Source organism: Pyrus communis, chromosome 11, assembly GCF_963583255.1.
Source record: "Pyrus communis chromosome 11, drPyrComm1.1, whole genome shotgun sequence".
Taxonomy (NCBI): Eukaryota; Viridiplantae; Streptophyta; class Magnoliopsida; order Rosales; family Rosaceae; genus Pyrus; species Pyrus communis.
In genome coordinates, this window is record NC_084813.1 from 22,683,738 (window position 1) to 22,701,907 (window position 18,170).

Here is an 18,170-nt window from a genome sequence, read left to right on the forward strand (position 1 = left end):
TGAAATAAAGTCTCTAATTTCATACCGATCTCCCTCTTTTCAATTTTTTTATTTTTTTTATTTCTCTTACCATAACTACAAACTATCATATTCATGTTCTTCAAAATATATTTTCCCATGCTAAATCTATTATAATTAATATTTAAACAATTGAAATGAATGATTTAAAACCTAAATTTAAAGATATTCTCATATTTTCAACTTTAAAAATCAATAAAAAATAGTTTTAGGAAAAAAAATTCAATGGAAAAAGAAAAAGAAAAAAATGAGGGGTAAAAATGTTACGATCGGTACTTTTCTTCCTATTGTCCTTCAAGGGAGTTGCTAGTAAGCTAGCGATCATATAGAAGTACGATCGCTAGCTAACTAGCAATTTAACTGAAACAAAGTCGCTAATTTCATACCAATCCCCCTCTTTTCAATTTTTTTATTTTTTTTATTTCTCTTACCATAACTACAACTATCATATTTATGTTCTTCAAAATATATTTTCCCATGCTAAATCTATTATAACTACAGTGTTTTGGTGGAGTTTTTTCAATCCCCTCACAGATTGGCTTTTAAAATTGGCATTGTTTATGACTACACGCACACATTGTCAATTCCCATAACAGATTGAAAACTGACTTTGGGAATGCAGGATATCATATTGTCAAAATTGTGTTGTAAATTTCAAATGTAGTAATACGAGTTGCTCTATACATAGAGCACTCGACTGCAATCAAAAGATACATAAAAATATAAAAGAAGAGAACGAGAGAAAAGATCAGTAACATCATCTATTCCTCTGCCTTTTATTTGTTATCCTCTTGTGCTATAATTTTAGTGTGACATTTTACATCTGCCTCGCACCTACCATTAAAAAGGTTACCTCTCTAACTTTGATCTATTTATAACAATACATAAATTTTTGGTGGGGGTTTGAAATTTTCATTGATTTCCAAGGCAGCTGCGTGCGTGTCACACGCATGGAGCCTCATCCACTCGACCCGACCCGACTCCGCCTCCGGAGTTCTCGGAACACAATATTTACCTCTTTACATTTCTCCAACGACTAACGGCAACCATTTTTCAGTTTCTCCCTTCTTTCTTCCTCTTCCCACTTTGACTCTTCCAGGTATCTCTGTCTCTGTCTCTCTCTCTCTGTTTGGATGCCGAGAAAATCCCAATTCTCCACTTTCTCCTTCAATTGGATTGAAATTTGTTAACTTTTTGTTAAATTCGTTAGCTTGTAAGTTGTAACTTTGTGGTTCAATTTGTGAAGGGCATTTATGGAAATGGAAATTGATGATCTTCTGGGTCGCAACCGGCCGGTTAGTATTCCGACGAAGAGTGCGATTTACGTGTGGGGTTACAACCAGTCCGGGCAGACGGGTCGGAACGGGAAGGAGGTGCAGTTGAGGATTCCGAAACAGCTGTCGCCGGAGCTTTTTGGATGCACGGCTGGGGCTAATTCGCGGTGGCTGGACATTGCTTGCGGCCGCGAGCACACCGCCGCTGTTGCCTCCGATGGGTCGCTTTTCACTTGGGGTAATTAAGCTTTCATCTTTTTGTTTTATTGTCTTAATTAAAAAAAAAAAAAATTCCATTTTTGAATTGTTTGATATGGTTTTTGGTGGATTAGCTCAGATGGTTTTTTATTTTTTATTTTTTATATCTGGGGTACGATTCATCCGTACGGTTTTGTGAAAATAATCTTTCCATTTATGAGTTCAATCATTTGCTTTGTGGGCAAGGACGATTTCCCGTCTTAAATCGCCATCTTTTGGTTTGGAAAATGGTTGGTTACAATGATGGGGACTAGCCATTTGTTTGCGGTAGCTGATAGAGTAAATATGTATTGTATTTGGTTTTTGTGCACTTTGGATAACCTGGATGTGTAAGCAATTGACCAGGAGCTAATGACTTCGGCCAATTGGGAGATGGAACGGAGGAGCGAAGAAAAAATCCGAAGAAAGTGAAGCAATTACAGACAGAGTATGTGAAATCTGTGTCTTGTGGAGCACATTGTACCGCTGCTATTGCAGAACCTCGTGAAAATGATGAAACCGTCTCAACAAGAAGGCTTTGGGTGTGGGGGCAAAATCAGGTCCTACTATGAATTTCTTTAGCTTCATTCCTACTTTCATTCCCTTCTGGCAGATATAATAATTTGTTTACCTTTTCCCCTACTTCTCATACAGGGATCGAATTCTCCACGTTTGTTTTGGGGAGCCTTTACTCCAAACACGGTATGCTACACTTCCTATTCATTATGCTTTTCTTTTTAGGTTGGAATTGTTCGGTATTAGAACTACTATTTTGTTTGGATAGTCGATTTACAAATGACTTGGTATGAGCTCATCAACTTTCAGTTGTGGCTAAAATCATTTTCTTTTATCAGGTAAATTAGTTCTATTAAGAAAAAATTGGGGCGGTAATTTTAATAACCTTGATTTTTGTCATTACCTGGGTTGGTTCATGAACAACTACTAGGGTTTTCTGTCACTGCGGGCAATGCATTTAAAAGTGAGAACTAGTCTTAGATCACAACTCTAAAACCTGCAAGAAGATAGATACGAATACCTGTCATATCAAATGCTTAACTAAAGGAACACTACATAATGGAATCGGAATTCTTTTACTAGAGTAGAGTGGATGGTTATCAAATTTAATACCTTCTACTTACTAAAAAGTCTTTCACAGATTATCTGTCAAGTGTCTTGTGGGGCAGTTCATGTGATCGCTTTATCAGAGGATGGCCTGCTACAAGCGTGGGGTAAAAGCATATTCCACTTCTTAGTTTCTGATAATGTCGTACATTTTTTTTAAAGCAGCTTCAAGGTACATATGTTAGAGCTGAATCTTATTCTAGCGAAATTTTGCTAGAGTTACTGCCCCTTAGAAACTGAAAGAAACCTTAAATTCATCTTCTCCCACCTCTAATTTGTCAAACTTTAATACTGTGATGATACACCAGGATATAATGAATATGGTCAGCTTGGCAGAGGATTTACATGTGACGGATTACAGGGGGCTCGTATAATAAATGCATATGCAAAGTTCCTAGATGAAGCCCCTGAGCTTGTGAAGATTACCCAAGTGTCATGCGGGGAGTACCACTCGGCAGCTATATCTGAAAAAGGCGAGGTGTAAGTGATCTGAGGAATTCTTAGATGGAGATTAGGTTCTATAGTTAAGCTTAAGTATTGTGGTTATCCGCATGGCACATTTAACTCAGAAGGTTTGCGAAAATCTTCGTATAGGAATCTCACATTTGAAAGGAGACAGGATGCCTAGAATACTGGATTACATTTATATTTGTGTTTTAATCTGTGATTTGAGTTGTGTCTTCAGAATTTTTTTTTACCTCAGTTGTTTTACTAACCAAGGTTCTAGATAAAGAGGTTACTCTGATATTGATACATGTTATGAACTGATATTTCAATTATACTCATATACTCTTTATCTGTTATGTAGTCTTCCCATCGAGTAAGTCGTATTCTGTTCATTTGTTTGTTTATCTTTGGTTTCTTTGCTGAATTCTTCTTCACAATAATTTTATTTGGCCCTCGTAGGTATACTTGGGGGCTAGGAAACATGGGTCAACTTGGGCATTCTTCCCTTCAATCTGGGGAGAAAGAGTTATTGCCTAGGCGAGTGGTTGCACTTGATGGAATAGTCATAAAGGATGTTGCATGCGGTGGCGTACATACGTGTGCTGTGACTCAGAAGGGAGCTCTTTATGCTTGGGGTGGTGGTCGAGCAGGGCAGTTAGGCCTTGGCCCTGAAACGGGATTATTTTCATGCAACCCTAATGAATCTCAGTCTTTTTTCCGTAACATTCCTGCATTGGTTGTTCCAACTAGTGTGCAACTCATTGCGTGTGGACACTCCCACACACTTATCTCTACAAGGGATGGAAGAATTCATGGATGGGGCTACAATAGCTATGGTCAGGCATCTAACGAGAAATCAACTTATGCTTGGTATCCATCCCCGGTTGATTGGTACGGTACAGATAAATTGTTCATGATCAGGTTCTTCGTGGTTTTCTTGATTGGTACATTGATTGAAGTTTGCATCACACAGGTGCGTTGGGGAAGTGCGAAAACTTGCAGCTGGTGGTGGCCATTCAGCCGTGTTGACTGATGCATGTTCCTTGAAGGAATTGTGTGAATTTAGGCTTGCAGATAGTGTTAATCTAAAGAATGCTTCTACAATTGAAGACATTGCGTCTAGAACAGGCTCAGATGCTTTAGCACGGCTTTGTGAAAGATTAAGGTATGGATTTCTTTTCATGGCTGGTCCGATTGTCAGCAAATTTAACCTTCTTCCATGATCTGATTCCACAATTATATATTGAATTATTGATCGTTTATCTGCCTTGGTAAAAATAGGAGAAAATATTTTAGAACTCTGTTTGAATCGCATTGAAAATGTCAAGAAATAATGGTAAATTTGTTAAAATTAGAATTACAGGGAGAAGATTGGAATCAGGTTTAGACTATAGTAACAAAAAGTGTAATTTAGCTTCTTTTTTTATGGAGTTATTTTAATAAAAGGGAAGAGTGGAGAGAGGTCAGAACATATGTCATACAGTCAATAGGAAATAGAAACACAGGAACTGAAACTACCTCGTAAGAGTTCTCTAGTTCATAGAGGCGCGCGTCTCCTCCTTACAGCGTTCTATTTGTTGATCACATAATATTCCATTAACTCGTAATGCACTTGGAGCTTTGCACCATTGGTTTTGAAATGCTTCTGTTCTCGTGTTCTTTATTTTTATCTTTGATGAAGATGCCAATGTATTCGTTTCTTTTTTCTGCAGGCAGCACGTCCTCGAGGGTGGCGACTGTGAATATGAAGACAATTAGGCCAGCGGTTATAGCAAGTGAAGAAACAATTGGATTAGATTTAAAACTGACATCCATTATGTCAATTTGTGTCAATGTAATCACTTTATTTCCAATCTGGTTATGAATTAGGTATTCGGAGTTGTCGTTATCAGATTGTGAAGGGGTTAAACCCTTTGAATTTATGTCAAACTGCTATAATTTGTAACCAAAACTAAGAAGTACGGAGTTAGTTGCGTCAAGAACCATCATATTGAGATGTTGAACTTGTTTACGTAACCATTCACTATTAGTTGTATAAAAAACATGAAATAGACTTGATTATCGACCAAGATTTCTTACTATTAGCTACTAAATAATCTTATGTTCAAGCTGGAAATTACGTTTTAACTTCTGTCTGTATCGACATCAACGACATGCCAATAATATGGCACATATGATTGTTAGGTTTTCGATGTGGGATTTTACATACTTGTATCGTATGTGAACCTCAAAATTCCTTTCAAGATGATTAGAATAGTACAAGACTGAAGAAACATTGTTTTTCTTATTCTTTAATTATAATAACAAAAAACACATTAACAGTAGATGTAAATTAAATGTTGATTAGTGATATGCATCTTGGAACATTTCCACAACCCAAAACATTTTATTTGACTAGTAGGCACGGCAAAGCTTATATTTCATCCAAATGGCGAAGCATCCACAGTGGCATGTGTGTGTTTTTAGCAGCAGGCGGTCGAGGTCTTCCCTCGTAATCACCGTCATCCGTTGCTCCTCTTGCCTGGAATCCCCCACTGCATGATTTTCTATGTAGATATAATTAGCTTTTCCATGCAACCCAAATGTCATTCCACTTCTAAAACTTTATATAATTATAAGGAGGCTTTTTAGCTAAAATGGTCTTTAAGATTGGTATAATTCCTCATTTTATTTATTGAGATTGAAAATCGATAAAACCCTAAGTTTGTCCACCGTCAATCATTTTGGTCATTCCGTATCTTCGTTAAATTGAGGGTATTTTCGTTCAATCAAACCCTCCAATTACTCTTCCATTTAACGAAGATTTTTCAAAGAAGAACCAAATAATTAACAGTGGACAAACTCATGGACCACTTCTATCGATTTTCAAAAGGACCAAGGAGAGAAGTTATGCTAATCTCAAAGACCATTTTGGCTAAAAAGCCTTCTAAGAATACTAATTAATTATGCATGAGCATATGATCTTATGGAAACATTGCTGTGGGGAGAGAGAGAGAGAGAGAGAGAGAGAGAGAGAGAGAGAGAGAGAGAGAGAGAGACCTGGTGCTTCGAGAAGTAGGTAGTGATGGTGTTGATGGGGGTTGGGGTGGCGGCATTAACATGAGGGTGGATGAGTTGTGGCGGCCTTGGTTAGTTTGCTGCTGCCGCCCTACTACCTGCACCTGATCATGCTCTTCCTCAACCATCTTTCCATTCTCCTTCACCTTGAATCAATTAATATTTGCTGTTAATCCAAGATTTAATTTTATTATTATTCTAAGAAAATATTTCTCAAATAAACATATAAGAGCGCTTTTGAATTTTTTAATACCTGCTTTGCTAGCGAGTTGTTTAGTTCCCGTAGTGCCTTTTGCTGTTACAAGTCAAAGTGTGAGATGTGCGACACATGCATGCATAAACACCAGTTTCATTCATCTTGAATATGATGCTAATCCAACTAAACAAACCTAAAATATGATGCTAAAACCCACCTGAATGAAGGTATATGCGTAATTAAGGGTACAATTAAGCTAATCAACCAGAAACATATAGATTAATGTCCACACAGATGCATGAGGTATTACTTTATACCTTCTTGTGCATCTCTGAAATGGATTCATGCATGAGTTGGTTCTGAAAATGCCAGAATTATATATGGAATTAGTATTAATTAAAAATCGTTTATTAATTAGTTGCCCAGAGGTAGCATACCTGTAAATTATATATGACAGGTTTAATATTAATTGAGGTAACTTCATTACCTTTCTTGTTCGTATGCGCTTAAGAGCTGTATCAAGCTGTTGCTCCAAATTTTGAAGCTCTCTCAAGCTTAAGGGTTCTAAATCTTCTCCCGTAAAATTCCTAGATCGACGTTAAACACAACCCATGAACATTTTATCATAACATTTACAATAGCTTAAATAATTTACCTCAGCTTCCTTTGTATGACTTCAATCCTTGCCGCAAGTTTGGGGTATTCCACAGACCAGTTTTCCTATAAGAAGTATACAAGCTTTATTAACGCAATCTAAAATTCAGAAGTTATTGCAAGTGACCTTTTACCACGGTGGTGGAGAGGAGCGTTGCCCTTGCATCACGGTGTGGGTTCGGCTCTCTATTCTAACATCTAATCTAACAAATCTAATGTTTGACAAAACAAAAAATTCAGAAGTTATTACAAGGGTTTTCAAATGCAGGAAAATCTCCATTAGTATTACAAAAATTGGTTAGGCGGCGGCTCACATTATTTCTTTGACAAGGTTCAAACCATGACAAGGTTTAAACGAGGCTACATTTTGCACCCTTGCTTTTGTACGGTTCTTGAATATTAAAGATTATCGTACTTATCTAAAAAACAACGAGGTGAATATATAATGAAACATATAAATAACAGAAAACAATGGATTCTGCAGGATCTCAACATGAGGTGAATATATATGAAACGTATAAATAATAGAAAACTATGGATTCTGCAGGATCTTTATTAATGGCTTAACCTAATCCAATCCTATTAGAAAGACAAGTTTAGCAATCAATTAACAACCCTAAATCCTCTCTTGCCTATCAGTATTGCACTGAAGGAAACACACTCATATAAATCGGATACAGAACATGAAAGGAGAAAAATGCTCTCAATTTGTAACCAATTCTCAACTCTAAAAGCATATATACAAGAAAGAAACCTAACTGATGCAACTTGTCATCTTCTTCTACATATTAGTACTAGTACTAGCTCCAGGATGCATATATAAAATACCTGTGATTCAGAATTAGTTCCGTTTAGTTGCCGTTCTGCAAAGGTATATTGTTCGTATCGATCCAGAATCCTCTCCATGCTTCACAAAAATGAAATCTTTCAGAACGACAAGCCAATGAGAAGCTTATAAATATGAAATAAGCGCACATCATACATAGTTGTCCAAGAATATGCATATCAGATTCATAAAAGTAGATGAATTGTTGAAAAGCGAAATTCAGAAAAAGATCACCAAAGCACAAAACTTTTGTTATGTATAGCCTTGGATACTTATCATCTGGAAATTAAGAAAGAACCCCTAACTTGAACAATCGGCGCATATATACATGCAACCTTCCATATTTTGGCCATATAAACTTGCTCTAGACCTAATATGCTGGCAGAGAAAGAAATACGTAAGTTCCGTTTAGTTGTAGAGTTCTCCAACTATATGTGCAGCAACTTACGTATTTCTTTCTCTGCCAGCACCACTCACTATGAAAAACCGCAGATCCAGTTCAACATTTGCGGTTGTAATCTAGTGTAATGGCTTAGACTTCAGTAGTGATTACATTATAGTATTGTGCAAGTAATTAACAGTGTGTATTATTCCTAATACGAGAAATGGAAGAGTTCACCATGCCAAGCACGTGAACGTAAATGTTTGGTTTTTAATTGCAAACCCTACAACTTAATAAGCATAGGAATCACAAGGCATATATACATTAGGTTGTGAATCTTACAATAAATTTATTGCAACAGGAAATGACCCTAGAATGAACCATTCCACTTAGGAAAATATTAGGAAGACCACATTTTTGTACCACATTGGTGAACCATTTGATGTGGCAAGTGATGTGTACATGTCATGTAAATTAATGAATTTATGTCATTGGACGTTGGCTGTATGCATTACTTGCTACATGAGATGGTACACTAATGTGGTATAAAAATGTGGTCTCTCTAGTATTACTCTTTCAAGACTAAACATTTAAAATGTAAAATATAAGATATAATTGTTGGCATATATTCAGCAAAAATTTCAAAAATAAAAATTTTATTCTTACTATCTATTTGTACCCATTCTCTAATAAAGATAGGACACATGCGTTGACGGACCCTACCTTTATTGTTCTAAAACTCCCCGCCTAGGTGCTGGGCGACTGACCACTGCTTCGATTAATGCCAAGGCGTTTGAAAATTAAGAAAGGGCACCTAGACCTATTGAGGCGCCCGCCTAGCCCGTCCAAACGCCTAGGCACCCACCTATGTCGCGACTCACTTTGACAGAAAATAGATAACTTTATTTTGTATTTTAGTTTTTTCAATAACTTGTAAGAGACTTGTTGAATACTTAAATGAACACACATTATATGCTTGTTCCCCATGTTTTCATTATATATGTCATTTTATTTTGTAGTTTATGGTGTAATTATATATATTTTAAGTATAAGTAGACACTTATTTACACGAAATATAATAGATTTACTTAAATCTACCTAGGCCCCACCTAGCCGCCTAGGCGTTAGGCCCCAATCCGCCGCCGGACTAGCGCCTAGTGTCTTTTAGAACCTTGCTTCTATTAGAGAGATGGTACAAGTAGATAATAAGTGTGGCACTACTCTTTTAAGAATAATGTGTAGTAGACCAATAACATTTGTCATATAGACATAATTCGCCCCTCCCGCTTAATTTCTTGTTATATATTTTGAACGTCGCCAATGAGAAGGAGAAGTAGGTGTATACGTTAGAAAAATAATTTGAGCATAATGTAATTGTTGACTCATGAGCTCACATCTTAATATATAGCTTGAACTGAAGTTAGGAACAGAAATTCAACTCATAGATTCTAACATACTTAGCTTGACGGTTTTAGGTAAAACTCTTGAGTCCTATTATCTTGGTTAAACATTAAGGCGAAGGGGTGGCTACAGCTCCTTAGCTTGCAGAAACCCTAGACTCAGGAGATAAAATTGTAAGGTTGGAGGCCGAATAAATACAAGTGTAGAAAAGATACCAACTTGTTGGGATCCAAAAGGCCAATATTTTGAAGAAAAAGTTATTAAAAATGTTTTTGGATTGTAAAAACGCTTCAAATGTTTTTTTATTGCTTACTTTCATGTTCTTTTTCAGAGTGCCTCTAATACAAAATACTTTTTGCAAAAATGCTTACAAGTAAAAGTGATTTCGAGAGAAGTATTTCTAAACGGGCCAGTAAACCTCAACTTTATGAGTAATGCTTTCTTGTCATCAAGTTTAGCTTGTTATATTGTTGCATGCAAGTGAAATCCTTTTTGCTGTGTTTCAATGAGGGATTTCCCAGTACTAATGAGTTTAGTCTAAATTAGTTAGAAACACACAACAAAACATTAGATAGAGGGATTGAAAATCCACTAATTAAAGTCACTAAACAATGGTTTCAAATAACTCATTTTAAGTAGTAGTTTCAAATCCCTTGGTACTAATTAACAAATTCCACTAAGTGCATTACATAGTCTTCCAAATCCATATATCTTATATTTTTTTTAGTATATTTCTTGCCAATATAGCCTAAATCCCTTAGTACTTGGTAATCACTCGCTCGTCCAAACACAACATACATGTTGGGAAAAATGCAAAATTTATACTTGATGATTATATAACATTACTCATGAAATTGAGTAACTTATTTCCTTAAAACCTATTTAGTAACTTTTAAATTTTGATTTTAGTTTTCGTTGTTTTGAAACACCAAAAATATATACGGAAATGAAGGGTAAAGGAGGATGGAATGAGAATGAAGAAATGAAGGATAATAAATGAAACAAAACTTTAAAGTAGTGTTAGTTTTTAATTAGTTTTCATCTTATATAGTATTCTTCAAACATTTCTACCACCTCCCTCCTACCACTTTTCCCCCACCATTCTTTACCACTCTTTTCTTTTGTATACCTCCTCGCAATCTTAAACAAAAAGAGAAATTTAAAACCAAGAAGGAAAATGTTACACAACAGGCCCTTAGATTCACATAATCTCGTAGATATAAGTTTCCTAATAATATCCACACTTACATTCTATTATGTTCAATGGTATCATGCATTTTATAAAACTAATCCAAAATGAAAAGAAAGAGAATTTTTTTTATACAATGAAATATTTCCATTAAGGGGTGGGAGGAATAAATTGATATTAGATTTGTCATTCACGAGATTCGATCTTGAGACTTCTCACTAACAAGTAAACGCTAGACCGTAGTACTAATTAAGTGGTGAAAGAAAAGAAGTAGTTAATAATATAAATTTTGAAATGAGCAAATATTCATTTATGAAATCTATTAGGTAATTTCAGGCTAGTTTAAAATGTCTTCCAAAATTTTGAAAGTTCTTATCCTCCATTTGAAAGTTCTCATCCTCCGTTGTACTAATTAACTTGGATTCTGCTTAATTACAGATGTCCCTAATTCTTGTTGTCTGTCCAAATAGTTAATCACACCAAAATGAAAAATCCTTTTGGGAATCATAATTTTTGTATCACAAGTGATTAATATTCTACTCTAATTTACTTTAAAGATGAGGCAGAGAGAGTTTAAACCCGAAACACAATGAGTTTGATTCGAAAACTCTAACTACCAAGGCAACTCACTATTAGCCTTTGCAGAATCAAATATAGTAACGAACCAACATACTTTTTCCTCTCTTTTCCTTATGCAACTTTTCCACAACTTACTGTATGATTGGAGGAGTGCTTTCTCCTAAGTCCTGGGTGCACAACCAGCATTATATGGGATATGCTACATTTACAAGATGCTCAAACATATATCCTAGGTAACGCAACCTAGGAAAACACCACCCCGATCATGACACATTGCTCAATAACCCTCACCCGGGTCGAACACCTGTAAACAAATTATTATAAAAGATAACTACTAATTTGAAAAGTACAAGCAAGAGCATATCCCCCTTGGTACTGCGCTTTCTTTTGGTTCTACATGAGAGACAACCGTTTACTCGGACAGTACTCAGTAGTGGTGGTATATATTGCCTTGTAACCAGTGTCTTATATAATCTTCATACATAAAAACCACTGGATTACAGAAATGGATTAAATGTCCCTTTTAAGTACATAGATATTCATATAAAATTAGCACTTAAAAGTTAATTAATTCATTCTGCTGATTTGACCAGTAAGTACTTATTCTGACAATATATGTTATTTTAGATTTTTACTATTATTAAGGAATAAGGAGAGTGGGAACCTATTACAATAATTTAAGAGAGCGAAGAGTTTTGAATTTGTGATGTATGGGTAAAAATCTAAAACTCCATCTACTTATTCTGACAATAATCTAATTAGAAAAGAGCAAAACAAACTAAAGATAAAACAAATAAAAAAACAAGAAGTTTTGTATGCTAGTGATTTCTAGCTAGTAAGTCAAAGAAAGAACATTTATAAAAAAAATCTGTACTAATTATTTTTGCCCATAACTTTGTCATGTATATATGTAGACCCCTTAGATATGGTACCAAAAAATAGATAAAAAGGGCCGATCCAGAACAAACTAGAGGGAGAGAGAGCTTAAGTGTATACGTTGTTTAATTAAGTTTAGCTTTGTTTTAGTATTTAAGATTTCTGGAGTAACACAAGCAAAAAACACCGACAGGAAACAGGAAAAAAATATTCATATATATATATATATATATATATATATATATATATACCCAGATAAATATATGAGCTTAAAAAGCTTAAGTAAACGTAAAGACCTGGAATCAGTAGAATACTCAAAGAGCTTCCCTTTGGTGGAGAAGACAATAAGTGCCACATCAGCATCACACAGAACCGAGATCTCATGAGCTTTTTTGAGCAATCCGGTCCTCCTCTTTGAGAATGTCACTTGCCTGCTTATCGTGTTCTCGATTCGCTTCAGCTGAACCTTACCTCTTCCCATTTTTTTCCTTTTTATTTTCCCTCTCTTTTTTTTTCCCTTATATATTGCTAAATATAGAAAGGAGGGAGAAGAAGAAGTAACACTTGCTTTTTTAGTGCTTAGAAACCCAAGAGATTGAAAATATACCCAATTTGAGAGAAAACCCTAATTTGGTTCATACAAGAAAGGAAAGGAAGCAGCTGGATGATGATAAAAAGCAAAAGCATGATAAGGAAGAAAGAAGGGGTTTTTTTTGTAGTGTCTTTCTATTTTTGTATTGGGGAGTGTTCTGGTTTAGTTCTGTGGAAGCAAAGGCGCTGTGCATAAATATGGAGAGAGAGAGAGAGAATGGTGGTTTTGGGAAACCTGGTGGTATTGGGGTAATGCGTTGTCGAATTGGTAGTGGTCCAAAAGGCCAATTCACCTGCAGTGTCTCAATTTAGTCACAGGACTGCAGACAGTCCGTACAAATATCATGTCAGGTTAAGCTCTGCGGGACCAAACGGAAGGCATCATAGGAGCATGGTATGCATTTGCCGTTGCTGACGGCACTTCTCAGCTTTATTAATTATTCCAACAAAAGATTAATTAAGTAAGAATTATAACGTTATATTTCTAACCATCCAAATTTATATGGCCTATCTCTCGATGAAAACAATATACTGATAGAATGTTAATTTTGTATTGCCCTCCTAAACACTTCGTGCTTTTCCACTTTCGTCCTTCAACCTAATTTCCTCTCCAAGTTTGTCCTTTATGTGTGAAAGTGTAATTATTAACAAAAAAAGTTACATTCAATAAAAGAAATTAATGAAACAGCATGCGACCACTTTTTAAAGGGATTTCGATAACTCATTTTGTTAACAAAAAGCGAATTCGATAACTCATCTATATGTCTAGGACGCCCTTTCATTTGGTGGCACTTGGCAAGCAACCATTTTTCTTTAGGAGTACTATAGGCCTTTGTTCTTAAAAAAAAAAAAAAAAAAAAAAGAAAAAAAAAAGAAGAATGAAAGCACCAAACCCAAATTGATCAGTTTAATTTGGAGCTTTTTTTTTTAATCACTACTAAAACTAAATGAACAAAAAAAATTGTTTGTACTTTAAAAAAAATCAGTTGTGTAGTAGAATAACCGAATAATATGTTTTAATTATTATCCTTTTGTTACATATGCTCTCAATAGGAGTGTTTTTAGTGTTATATTGGTTAATAGAAAACTTTATATCAACTTATTCGGTGTCGATCTAAATATTTTTTGAGCTAACATAGTTGACCCTACGGTATGTTTAAACAAACAAAAAATTAACCGAATCGAATTGCGCTTCAGCTTTTGAAAATGAAGTCATTTTTGTCTCATTTAATACATATCTTTAAAACTTTAGAGACATGTTTGAGAACAGAAGTGGAACAACCACCAGAAATAGGGGAAAGTTCGTAATTACTCAAAATTATATTTAATATAATTGGTAGATTCACGTTGTACTAAATTTGTAACACTGATAGTGTTGTCACATTGAACAAGATTTTTTTTTCTCTATGCACAGCACCAATTTGTATCGAATCAAATCATGATAGGTTAACCAGCCAGCTCCACCAAGCTTTGTTTATGTGGAAAATAAAAATCTCTACCATTTTTAGTATATTAAGAATGGCTTTTTAGACAACATGATCCATGAGATCGGCATAACTCCTCAATTTGGTCCCTGAGATTTAAAATCGATAGAAGTGGTCCCTATGTTTGTCCACCATCAATCATTTTGGTTATTCTGTGAAAAATCTCTATTAAATAAGACCAAAATGACAAAATACCCTCAAATTTTGTCAAATCATTTTGGCTCATTATTTATTAAATGGAGGGTATTTTTGTCAATTTAGTCCTTAATTATTTAACAGAGATTTTTCACGGAAGGTCCAAAATGATTGATGGTGGACAAACTCATTGATCACTTCTATTGATTTCAAATCTGAAGGACCAGAATGAGAAGTTATGTCAAGTTTAGAAACTATTTTGGCTAAAATGTCATTAAAAATAGATATCAATTTTATAGCTTTCTTAACACACATGAGACAGGTTAGAGAAGAAAAGCTCCTAATTGTTAACCTATACCCAAAAGTCAAACAGCACACTAGATCAACATTTAGCAATTCAGTTTTATACCATTAAAGGAAAATTAGTAGACTAAGATTGAACTTCTTCTTTTAAAATTATCCAGTCAGATCAACATCACCAGCAGTTGAATTTCATACGCGAAAAATATATGACGAAGATAAAGAGTATCTTCATGGGAAAGAGGAGTGAAACACAAGCATCTTCAACTTAAATTTAGATGTGTATACACATGGATTTAGTCAAATTGGTTAGAGCAATGTGCTTACTCTTCGTATTCAAGTTCGAATTCTCATCTAAAAACTTTAGATGACTTTAATTTAATTATTTAATCGGTAACAAAATAAAAATAAAAACTTGAATTTTACTTTCTTTTTTTTTTTAACAAAAAAGGATTAAAAGATTTTTCTATCCATTTCACTCTTTTAATCTCAAGTGGCTTGTCGCGTTCGCCGTTGAATCCGATGTCCCACACTTCTTCGTAATCCTTATGCGTAATTTAATGTATATTATCCTATCACTTGTCAAAAAAAGAAAAAAAAAAAACCCTTTTAATCTTTTGTCTCAAACTTAAATGATTGATTGCTTTTGTTTTTCTTTTCCGAAAAGATTTTATTTAACTTTATAAAAAGCAGAAAATATAAGATACGAACTGATGATAATTTGTGACGCCTATCTAGCACCAGGGTGCTCATCTAGTATGGCAGCTTCCAGGCCACACCCACACCGTTAAAGGGAAATGGGAAGAGTCTTCTTTTACATTTTTCTTGAAGGGCTTTATAACTAGTGAACTATTTATATGGGATTTCATTTTAATTAGCCCACATATACAATTGCATGCTTATTTATCTGAAATGTTGATTATTTTGATTTATGATTTTTGTTTGTTTACTAAAACATACGAAATAAAAAATTATGCAATTAGGTTTCATATTATAATTTGTAATTCAATACCTGAAGAAACAAGATGCATTAGAAGGTAGTTGATCTCATACTCATTTATTTTCTCCTACGTTATTAACTTTCTTGTTCATGACTTCCCTTATCCATAATAACCACATAGGAAAAATACTATTAGTAGCTGCAATAAAGCCACGTTCAATTATATCGGCATATATATTTTTTATTTCTTTACTAGATTTATGCACAATAAATCTAGAAAATAAATATGTACATCCAAGGATGGAATCTTAGGTCGAGCTCTTTGAGCACTGCATATATTCAATCACCTAAATATCAATAACTATAAAATGTTGTTCATATTATTAACAATACATTTATTTTAATTACATAATTATCAATATCGGGTTGATAGGTTTGTTTAAGAAAATTTGCGTAAAAAAAAAAAACAATTTTTGATGTAACATCATCGTATTAGACACAATGTCCCAAGTTTTTCTAATTATAACATAAGCGTCAAAATCCTTTTTTTTTTTTAATGTTGAAAACTGCGGATTAGTTGTTAGTCAAACTTAATCAATTGAAAAGGGAATTATGAGGTAACTGTAGAACGTGGGTGCTGCCCCAACTATATTTGGGAAAGTAGTTTGGTAACTATATATTTTTTTTAGTTAAATTATAAAACAACTATATTTGGGAAAGTAGTTTGGTGACTATATATTTGCCAAGACAAAAAGGAGGGATCATTATATCTCTTTTCTAATTGTTACCTGCTGCTGCTGGGTTAGTCTCTCTTGTCAAATTAATTAAAAGAAGTTTTAACGAAACACTTTTGGCATTGTTCACTTTTCGTTAGTGAGATGGCTTCTTGTGTTTGTATTTGCCTTTTGGTCTTTTGAAAAAAGAACTTTCATGCACTCTTCGGATTTGGTCTCTTCTTTCGTTTGGGAAGTCATGCGCCACAATAATGTTTCGAACCCATATGTAGAAATGAATACTTGTGTCTCGTGTGTTCCCTCATCGGAAAGATCTCCTAGAATTGAATTTTTTTTTTTTTTTGAGTAATTAATTTGTTTACTTTTATGTTCCCTTTTGTGGTGGTTTGTGGCCGCAGTTGGCCACTAACTTCTTCATGCATCATGTTGACCTTGTTCATTAATTTTATATTGGGTTAACCTCACTTTACACCACAAAGTTTGAGGATCATTTGTAAAATGAGCCACGAGTTTTAATTTTCGCATATTACATTACATGATTTCTGAATTGCATCAATTTAACGTTTTCTTTAATTTTACCGTCTAATTAGACATTATGTCCTCACGTAGCATAGACTGGACCCACATTTGAATCATATGTTGACCGTCAATTTCTTAAAATTATTAAAAGAGTGAAGTACTAAACAATGAAATTGCAGTCAACGTTGCTTTAAATGTCAACATAATCTATGTCACGCAGCACTAAATGTTTAACTAGACGGTGAAACCCTGAAACTGATGAAGAGGTTAAATTAGTGCAATTCAAAAATTACGTGGTATAACATGTAGCTAAGTTAATTCTTTTTTTATTTTTTATTAAAGAGACGAGATATTGACAATTCATATTTTTAAGGAAATATAAAAAAAATACTTTAAAATGATAGTAAAGCATGATTTTCATTTTGTGGTCTAGGCTTAGGATAAGTAATGAGAGTTTTCGTTGGTTTCAAAACTCAGACGGAATCTAGATTAGGTTCAATATCTATTTTTTCCGAGTGTTGTTTTCGGTCTCAGTGTCACAAGATGGTTTGAGAGAAAAAAAGAAAATAGGCGTGCGACTGCGGGAGGCTGCCAACAAACATTGTTTGTGTTTGACTGTGTGTGAAGTTGCGTGTTAATCTGACTTCTTAACCAAATGATTGTGCAACGAGTGGGACGCTGGTTCAGTTAAGTTCTTTTATGTGCCTCAAGTGAACGAGGACTTAAGGTTCAGTATAGTTTCGTGTATGTTTGCCTAAAAGAGTAAATAAAAGCGAAATAGAAACTAAAACGAGAAACACAATGTAATCATTTCATGATGGAGTCAATTACAAAACGTTCACAAAAGTAAAATCTAGGCAGATGAGTCGAGCTACATGACTTGACATGTAAATTGACTGGAAATATAAAGAAAGCAGAAAAAATCTAGCAAGATTTAGGCTTTGAAGAGCAAGATAATGCTTGAGGAGTCGAATGATATCACTGGTGTCAGGTTGGATTTAGTACAAAGCACCTCAGAGAGAAAATCAAGGTGGTTGAATTTGCACATCAAGAAAATCATACCACAGAGTCGCAGCGCTAACAAGTTTTAGATCTCAGGGATCATAGACAGTGTTTGCTTCGAAGGAAGCCTTTGGGATTGTAGCTGAAAAGCTACGAGAGTTTTACTGAAGAGCAATTAAGTTTGTGCTGCAAAGCAGTTGGATTGAT

At 34.6% G+C, this 18,170-nt stretch overlaps 2 protein-coding genes across 3 annotated transcripts; one reads left to right on the forward strand and one right to left on the reverse strand.

The window, feature by feature from the left end:
* The first annotated feature begins 962 nt into the window (after window positions 1–962).
* Window positions 963–5,020, forward strand: LOC137707784 (ultraviolet-B receptor UVR8-like). The gene is made up of 9 exons (XM_068446708.1): window positions 963–1,117; window positions 1,265–1,530; window positions 1,896–2,089; window positions 2,184–2,231; window positions 2,686–2,758; window positions 2,960–3,131; window positions 3,558–3,989; window positions 4,072–4,263; window positions 4,811–5,020. The coding sequence occupies exons 2-9, from the start codon at window positions 1,272–1,274 to the stop codon at window positions 4,854–4,856; spliced, it is 1,416 nt and encodes a 471-aa protein (XP_068302809.1). The 5' UTR covers window positions 963–1,117; window positions 1,265–1,271; the 3' UTR covers window positions 4,857–5,020.
* A 152-nt stretch (window positions 5,021–5,172) lies between these two features.
* LOC137707785 (agamous-like MADS-box protein FUL-L) lies at window positions 5,173–12,995 on the reverse strand. Of its 2 annotated transcripts, none has more exons than XM_068446709.1 (8): window positions 12,555–12,995; window positions 7,834–7,912; window positions 7,007–7,071; window positions 6,839–6,938; window positions 6,669–6,710; window positions 6,409–6,450; window positions 6,138–6,301; window positions 5,173–5,644 (listed from the first exon to the last, which is right to left on the reverse strand). In XM_068446709.1, exons 1-8 carry the CDS (start codon window positions 12,737–12,739, stop codon window positions 5,512–5,514), a joined length of 810 nt encoding a protein of 269 aa, XP_068302810.1. In that variant the 5' UTR covers window positions 12,740–12,995; the 3' UTR covers window positions 5,173–5,511. The 2 variants fall into 2 exon arrangements, with proteins under 2 accessions (XP_068302810.1, XP_068302811.1); XM_068446710.1 differs by having other exon boundaries at window positions 5,216–5,632.
* Between the last annotated feature and the right edge of the window lie 5,175 nt (window positions 12,996–18,170).

What these genes read in the sequence shown, in the direction of transcription:
- LOC137707785 (XM_068446709.1), bottom strand. Translation starts at nt 12,739, where the DNA reads ATGGGAAGAGGTAAGGTTCAGCTGAAGCGAATCGAGAACACGATAAGC. An exon ending in GAGTATTCTACTGATTCCAG is followed by an intron (nt 7,913 to 12,554) that starts GTCTTTACGTTT and finishes ATTTTTGTGAAG; the next exon opens with CATGGAGAGGATTCTGGATC. An exon ending in TTTCAGAGATGCACAAGAAG is followed by an intron (nt 6,451 to 6,668) that starts GTATAAAGTAAT and finishes GACTTGTAACAG; the next exon opens with CAAAAGGCACTACGGGAACT.
- LOC137707784 (XM_068446708.1), top strand. Translation starts at nt 1,272, where the DNA reads ATGGAAATGGAAATTGATGATCTTCTGGGTCGCAACCGGCCGGTTAGT. An exon ending in TGGCCTGCTACAAGCGTGGG is followed by an intron (nt 2,759 to 2,959) that starts GTAAAAGCATAT and finishes ATGATACACCAG; the next exon opens with GATATAATGAATATGGTCAG. An exon ending in CGGCTTTGTGAAAGATTAAG is followed by an intron (nt 4,264 to 4,810) that starts GTATGGATTTCT and finishes TTTTTTCTGCAG; the next exon opens with GCAGCACGTCCTCGAGGGTG.